The sequence below is a fragment of the Neolamprologus multifasciatus genome, chromosome 18 (genome assembly GCF_963576455.1).
Source record: "Neolamprologus multifasciatus chromosome 18, fNeoMul1.2, whole genome shotgun sequence".
NCBI lineage: Eukaryota > Metazoa > Chordata > Actinopteri > Cichliformes > Cichlidae > Neolamprologus > Neolamprologus multifasciatus.
The window spans coordinates 27,466,117-27,473,852 of NC_140456.1; the positions used below are offsets into that span (position 1 = coordinate 27,466,117).

The window sequence follows — 7,736 nt, forward strand, 5'->3', positions numbered from 1 at the left end:
TCACTAGTAGCAACAAACATTGCACAACATAAATTGACACACAAAGGCAGCTGTTAAAATTAATTTGGCTTTATTGCGTGCCCTGTACATACTGCAGATATTCTCAAAAGTTCTGTTACAGTGACACCTTGTGGCCATGCTGCAGCTCTGCCACTCCACTCAGACCATGCCAGGAGATATGCTCTGCATTAAAAACCTCTCCCAAGTTTAATGTATCCAGCAGCAAGTGCACACTCTACTCAGTAGCTCGTGTTTCTGTAAACCTCTGTATCCTCTGGCACGGCCTTCGGGCTCTCACTGTTCTCGGTGTTGTTGAGATGGTATGAAGTACAGATTTTGGATATACAAGGAGACACACAAGGGGAATAAATTTTAAAACACAAAGGTGGTGCAAAATAATGCAGATTCATTCATTGGGTGGAGACATACAGCAACAAAAAAATTAATACATATGACTCAAATTAATCTACTGACTGGTGGTTCTATTAACTAATAAGAAAAAAAAGATACAGGAAATTGTTGGTTGATCACACTCAGGATTTTTTTTACTTGTTTATTCAGCAGCACAAACATTTCTTTTCTTGGGTTTATGGTCTGATTTCTTCCAGTATGGTGAGTTCAATTCTGGACTGGACTAATTCATTTAACATCTTACTTCCAGCTGTAATCCCGGTTTTTATCTTTATTATGTTGGCAATTCAATAAACTGTGTTTATCATCCAGATCCATTAACATAAATTGTTATATAAAACTTAAACACAGAGGTTTCCATACAAGAAAGGCAAAAATCTCAGAGGTCTTTGCCTTGTCTAACTGCGGAAGTGAAAAGTAAACTACAAATGAATGAGTAGACTTCATCTTCCTCAAGCAGTAGCTTAGGCAAGCTGCAGTGCTAACAGTTCCTCTGCGTTATGGCCATCAGGGAATACAGACACAGCAGTCAGACCAGTCTACAGGCGCTTTCCGTTCTCTGCATCCTCCTTCGCTCCACACAAGCTTCCTTGCCCGTGAGCATGCTGACCTCTGTGTCTGAATTGATGCGTCTGTTCACTCTTAGCCAAATAAATAGAAAACACGGAGAACGACAGATGGAAGGATAAGCCAAACCAGGTGTGTTTGAGTTTGACGAGAAGTGGAGTCATATTTCCCACGTTATGACGACGTTAGTGTTGTTTCCGTAGGTGCTGGAGATTCCGTGGTGCTCGTGGATCCTGCCTCTGTGGGGGCTGTGGCTTCGGTGGCTGGATTAATCATGTGTGCTGCTGTGACAGTAACTGAAGCTGGAGGGGCGGCAGTGGAAGTTGGCAACATGGGAGTCAAACCCTGAGAGAGGACAGGAGGCAGCTGGGAGGGCAGCATGGTGGGCAGAGGAGGCAACGTGGCCAGATTTGAAAGGTTCAGGGGTGGGAGTGGAGCCAGAGATGGGACTGTTGAAGACAGATAAGAGAGGATAAATGAGGTGCCTCCTTCATGTTAGTTTTTTTTTTAAACTCAAGTTAACTTTTCAAACACAGAGCATTTTCACACTTCACCTTCTTTTTAGCTGCTCTGTAGAGATTTGGAGAAATAAAGGGTCACAACACACGCTGGCATGAACATGTTTTTACCATCAAGATCTGACTACAAACCATCTCCTGATCACACTCAGCTGCCTAAATGCAACAGTGCATTTTGCTCACTGAACAGACTTGAAACAGTTTACCCACAAGACTTCTTCCCTGGTTTGGTAGCAATTAAATAATATTTCACTTTCAAAAACTAAACGGATCCTTTATTCCATAAGCTTAAAAGCAAAGACTGGAGTAAAGTCTTCATTACCCACCTGTCATCCCTGCTGTTGGCTGTAAGGTGCTGCCGCCTGCTAGTGACACACCACTGAGATCTAGGACTGGCAGGTTGGGAAGGTTAGGGAGCGCTGTTAAGCTACCTGGGAGGGGCATCAGACCTAGAAATGCAAACACATCCACACAACCACCATAATCATTCATGTTCTTAGACTTCCTCAGTCTTGTGTACACTGCTCTCCAGAATGAGTGCAGCTTTAATGCAGTAAACCACTCTAGAAGGTAAAACTAGGCACAAATCACAACTAAAAAACAAAAGAAAAAACAGAGCACCATTGCCACTGATGTGAGCAAAAAAAAGAAAAGTCTCAGGGGAGAAGAAAGGACAGGGGGTAGTTGATGAAGTTTTGTAAAGGAAAGTCATTCTGAGTGTGGGAAACGTCAACATGAATATATTCACTGAATGTGTGTAATGTGTACACAAAGACTCGTGTCTTTATTGAGGAAGGGTGTGGACCTTGCTGAAATCACCTGGTAGCGTGGTGGCTGGGTTCAAGCCAGCAGTGGCAGGATTCAGCGGAGGCAGAGGGGTGAGTGAGGGGTTAGTGGAGGTGGGCAGAAGAGGGACTGTAGGCAAACCTGAATTGGAAGAAGAGAGACATTAAACATTAGATGAGAATATTCCTGCCGTGTATCAAACTTAAAACTGGTGGATTTAACAAACGTCTGTGAGTGAAAGTGCAGACATACCTGTCTGCAGCTCGCTGGGCATGGTGGGCGGGGCTGAGGAGCTGATTGACAGGGCAGACAAGTCAAGGCCAGAGGGAACTGCAGGTGCAGCAGGAGGAGGGGTGACTGCTGAAAGTTGCACCTGCAGAAGGTAGACATTTTCATTGAATCTATTGAAAAACATAAATGTTCTCTTCAACAGGCTGTGTGCATGCTAAATGAAAACAAACACTCAAATCCTTCCAATGCCGTACCTGCACATACACCAAGTAATTTAAGCGAGTGGTAGTGGGTATCGATTTATAACCCCACAAACTCTAAGACACGGGTACAAAAAGTTTCAACAGAGTCATACTGAAGCAGCTTTAAACTGCCCTGCTTTTTAAATAAATGTGTACATTCTGACCTCAGTAAATCCGTCTTTCAGTGGACTGACAGGCTCACTGGAAGAAGTTCCAGGGAAACTGATCTTCTTCCCCTCCTCAAACGGCCGGGTGGGAATCCTGTGGAGGTATCCATAGCCAATCCCACAGCCAAGGCTAGAGAAGGGGAAAAGAACACTGAGAATATAAACAGTGTTCACCAGTGAAAATCATTTGACATCCACCTGGTCTGAGACCTTTAATTTACCACCTTTATCCTCATGTTTTAAAAAGAGATTTAAATCGGCCTTTTTATTTATTCTCATTTTGGCTCATTTGTTCAAGGACATCATCATTAATAAAAATAGCTGACCTTACTTGGCTGATAATATTTATGCATTTCCATTTTTAATCATGTCAGATGCAAATAAATAGGACACTTATTTTGAAAATACACAAATTCCAACAGGAGTCTGTGTATTACCTGCCCTCTCCTCCCCAGGCAGTGTTAGGTGTAATAACCACCTCTCTGCAGTTGTCAGTGTCTGTGTTGTACACATACAGTTTCAGGCCCTTCCCCTCGTGGCTCTCTATTAGAGAAAAGAGGTCCTCGGACTGCAGAAACAGGAGGACAAGAAGGTAAATCTTCAGGAACTAGTAACATTGAGTGACAGCAGCAAGAACCAAGATAAGTATGGGTAACCAACCTCATTCATAACAGTATCGGCTCCAATTATGTAGTCAGTGTGTGGACGCAAGCCAGCAAGGGCTGCTGGGGAATTAGGCTCCACTTCCTATTAGACATAGAAAAATTACTGCTGTATCACACAGACAGAGATGATGCAACACACAACCTTTGCGGCTACCTACCAGGACATGCCACACGTTCTCATTGGCTCCCTCAAAGCTGCAGAAGCGAATGGAGACACCGAGCAAGCCCTGACCCCCCCACAGGTTGCTGGGGGTCACCGTGGCCTCCCGCAGCTCCAGAGTCTTTGAGGAGTAAACTAGCATCTTCACTGGTTTCTCGACATGGGCTTTCAACAAGTCCTTCAACGTGTCGTTGTCCTTGTTCTGCAGAAAATGAAACAAACGTAAGTAGAGAAAGGGGCAACTGTGAACTGTAGCCTTCCATAAGGCTCTTATTTCATCCTGCAAGCTGCAAGTGCTGCATTTTCTCACCAGTCTGGTGTTGTTGATTGAGACGATGAAGTCAAAGAAAGGCTCCAGCCCTGCCCGGTGCCCAGGCGAGTTCTCTTGAACCTGTATGAAAATGAGGGATATCCTCAGCTGCTAGGCTATGACGCTTTATTGAAATTCAAGCCAGTTTCCTCTAAATAAATCGCACTGACCAACATGCAAACTAGTCATGACTCAACTGGCTTACAAATGAGCAACTTCTAGGATACAAAGACGTCAAATCAGCCTTTGATCTGAGTTACCCTGTATACAAATACCACTGTGTGAAAACCATAATCAGGATGGGGGTCAATCCTACTCATCCTACACTCATGCTATCAAGTCTAGCCTCTGTGTTTGCTATTTTGATATCACTGTTACCACTACTGGACGACAAATACTAAATGCTCATTTTAGCTCACTAGTCGATTAATCAAAGGCTAAGCATATGTAAACATGGTAAAAAGCCCTGTGTACAAGATAAGTGTCTGATAACGGGTATATTACTAAAACTAGCTTGGCAGCTGTCATTCAAATTAGCTACGTAGCATCAACTAGCCCTACGGTTTCTTTGCTTTCAGCAAGCATATTTAACTAGCTGAGCAGCAGGCATACACAGACACCGTGATTAAAGATGCGTGTTGGGTTGACACATCTTTAAACTACACATTTCCCAGACGTGGTGGTTTGCTGGACTGGAGGCCCCGGCAGTCATCCCCGGCCTCAAGTCAACACATACAACCGGGAATTCTTCGCCTCAGACCGGAGGCTGAGCTAAGAGCTAAGAGCAGGCTATAGAAGCTACAAACTCACCCGGAGGACGTGGTATCCCTCGGAGCCTCCTCCCGGTATCTCCACACTCTGCGAACCACCCATACTTTTGCTATTTTAAGGCCTTTTTAGTTTGGTTTATGGCCGCTTGTTACCCAGCAAGTTAAGAATCCTTAGTACTTCCACTCACCGGGTACACGTCGCCAAACGACAAGCGAACTGATGCGCATGCGTCATTACGTGGCAGGAAACAACGCCTTTTCAAAACTTTGAAATTCCTGTTGGTAATAGCTAATTAATATTAACAAGCCTCTTTAATGACAGACAGCAGCACATAAAATCCTAAACGAATATTCGTTCACATTTAAAAGAAAGATAAAACTGCAAAATGACTGTCACATATATCTTGCATTTTTAATCTTACTATTTTATTTTATTTTATTTTATTTTAATCAAATTACATACATTTAGAGTTATTCAGCACTCTTAGTTGCCTTTGTATGAAGTTGTGTGACTAGGTTAAGAAATCGGTCCTCATTTAAAACTTCTTCCTATAATCTATCTCTGTTACAAGTCTCTTATCAAATGCAGGCAGCGTTCATGCTCTGCTAGTTCACTACACCTAATCTACAAAAATCATTAAAATGTACCTGTAAAAATCTTTGTGTGCAAACTGGTTCAGTGAAAGCTGCGAAATTCATTATCTTAAAAAACACAAATAAACAGAAAACAGAAAAAAAAAAGCAATCGACCAAGAAACACACCACTGATTCATTTAGAATTATTTAAAATAAGTTCCTCTTACTTGTGCATAGCCTGCTCACACATAATAAATATTTAAATAAAATAGACTGAGTTTTGCTGTTTGTTGCTATATCTATCAAGGCATATTTTGTAATACTTTGTAAAGTTCTTAATTATGGTTCATATTGGCTCTGTCACTAATCTTCCATATCCCCAAGATGTGTACTTACACAATTTGAATTAATACACAGTTGCTGCTTCTTGAGAGCAAACTTGACTAGAATATCTTCAAACACAGATCCCACAAATGTAAACAATCCTCAGCTCTAATCATTCACATGTTCTTCACACGTCCATCATTCAGTCCACTCATGGTTCTGTACACCAGGGGTGTCAAACATAGCGCCCGGGGGGGCAGTCATCCAATCCAATGGCTAACAGAATTTTTTCTGTAATTTTACACATTTATTTATTTATTTCTTCATCGTGCAGAAAACCTGAGATGCACTGTTGAAATTGCACTTTCTAATATTAAATATGACTAAATATGTAGTTAAACTTCTTTACAGTGGCAGACAGGTTGTTTTTTTTTTTGCTTGTTCAGCCCACTTAAGATCAAAGGAGGCTGTATGCATGCCACAAGCTTGGCCATAACATTTCCTTCCATCACCCTCAGTCGCCATTATTGGTAGAGCTGTAAATAGCTTCATGCTCCCCACCCATGCAAAGAAGGTTATTCCCTTTTTGTCTCTTATAGAAAGACATGTAATCTTATTGCAAGGCTCTTCTGTCTCATACACATTAAATCTGACATGCACTCAAAAAAAAGTCATAATTAGAACAGAGCTAGATGTTTTCTAAATGGTTCTGCTAGTAAATTTCATATAATCTGGGAGCCTTCTCTAAATTACATCAAGACTTCTTATAATTCTTACTTTGCGCATGCAGTGACACTCTGTGGATAAACACACTGGTAATGCACCGTGCTGTAATAATCTTTTTATGTTATATTGTTGTTGTTTTGTTCATTGGTTATTTCACTTTATATGCAGGTTTACATATTCATGGATGTGTGGCTTCTTTTGGTTTATTTTATCGTGCAAAACTGTTAATAAACACATTTTAATTACATCATGAATTTACTTCTAATGTAGTTTTGCATTTCTGCATTAACGTGAATACATGGGCTGAAAAGTGAGGTCAGTCTTTACCCCTGAAGCTACTTTTCTATTGTTACACTGAGCTGCTTTGAATTGCAGTGTATAATGAAGCTTTTTATTTCCCGGCCTTTACAGGGCAGAGGGCAGCGCTTTTGCTTTGGAAGGAGGAGTGCTGTATTGACTTTAGCTTACATTATTGCCTTACTACAGGCTAGTGGTGAGATCCACATAACTGACACTTGCTTTTATCTTACTGTCAGTATTTTTTATAGCTTAAAGTTGATCGTGGCAGTGATGCTTGCTCATCTGAGCTTATTTTAGCACTTGCCACCTAATAATTTATGGTGGCTCAGTAGTCAAAAATATTGACATAATGTTTCTCCCTGAAAGACTCTGTTAAAAGTCTCCTTTTAACACTGCACATTGTTGCTTTTAAATCATAACAGATAATGCTGTTTCCTGTTCAAACCACTCTGTCTGTTGTGTCATTCTTCCTGCTGAAAGATGTGAGACTTAATAAGTGACACTTCCATTCACAACAGCCGCCTCGCAGTGAGAAACTCTTAAAGCTTTAATTTGAACAGAATGCTGATGCCTTGCCTGTTAGATGCTATCTGTCTTTCTCCTGTAATACATTCCAGCACATTTAGTGAAACCAGTTGAACTGGCATGAGCCAGAGTCATGCAAATGCTAATGTAAAACCTAGTAAAAGCTTCCTTCTATATAAGTAGGGTTATGAATTAGTCTAACTCTAGGGCCTAAGCATTCTCATACTTATGTTTTTATTTGTATATATTGAAATTCCTTCAATTAGAAGGAGCACTATTAGAAGCCCTTTTCATAAGGTATCATTATCATGTGCTGTGTGTTGTTGCAAAAGGTGATTTCCAATGTTTCTGTGTATTTTTTATATGTATTATCTTTACGTATGTTGGTAAATAGACTTCGGTGAACAGGGTTTACAAAGGGGTTATATATAGAATTAAAAAAGTATCTGCTTTTCAAG

At 41.0% G+C, this 7,736-nt stretch overlaps 1 protein-coding gene across 1 annotated transcript; it reads right to left on the reverse strand.

The window, feature by feature from the left end:
* Positions 1–53: 53 nt before the first annotated feature.
* LOC146498187 (Golgi reassembly-stacking protein 2-like) lies at positions 54–5,062 on the reverse strand. Its single transcript, XM_085139712.1, has 10 exons — positions 4,868–5,062; positions 4,058–4,138; positions 3,746–3,949; positions 3,583–3,669; positions 3,360–3,490; positions 2,920–3,052; positions 2,535–2,655; positions 2,316–2,423; positions 1,823–1,945; positions 54–1,427 (listed from the first exon to the last, which is right to left on the reverse strand). The coding sequence occupies exons 1-10, from the start codon at positions 4,928–4,930 to the stop codon at positions 1,153–1,155; spliced, it is 1,326 nt and encodes a 441-aa protein (XP_084995838.1). The 5' UTR covers positions 4,931–5,062; the 3' UTR covers positions 54–1,152.
* Between the last annotated feature and the right edge of the window lie 2,674 nt (positions 5,063–7,736).

What these genes read in the sequence shown, in the direction of transcription:
- LOC146498187 (XM_085139712.1), bottom strand. Translation starts at nt 4,930, where the DNA reads ATGGGTGGTTCGCAGAGTGTGGAGATACCGGGAGGAGGCTCCGAGGGA. An exon ending in AGAACGTGTGGCATGTCCTG is followed by an intron (nt 3,670 to 3,745) that starts GTAGGTAGCCGC and finishes TATGTCTAATAG; the next exon opens with GAAGTGGAGCCTAATTCCCC. An exon ending in TGAAAGACGGATTTACTGAG is followed by an intron (nt 2,656 to 2,919) that starts GTCAGAATGTAC and finishes TACCTTCTGCAG; the next exon opens with GTGCAACTTTCAGCAGTCAC.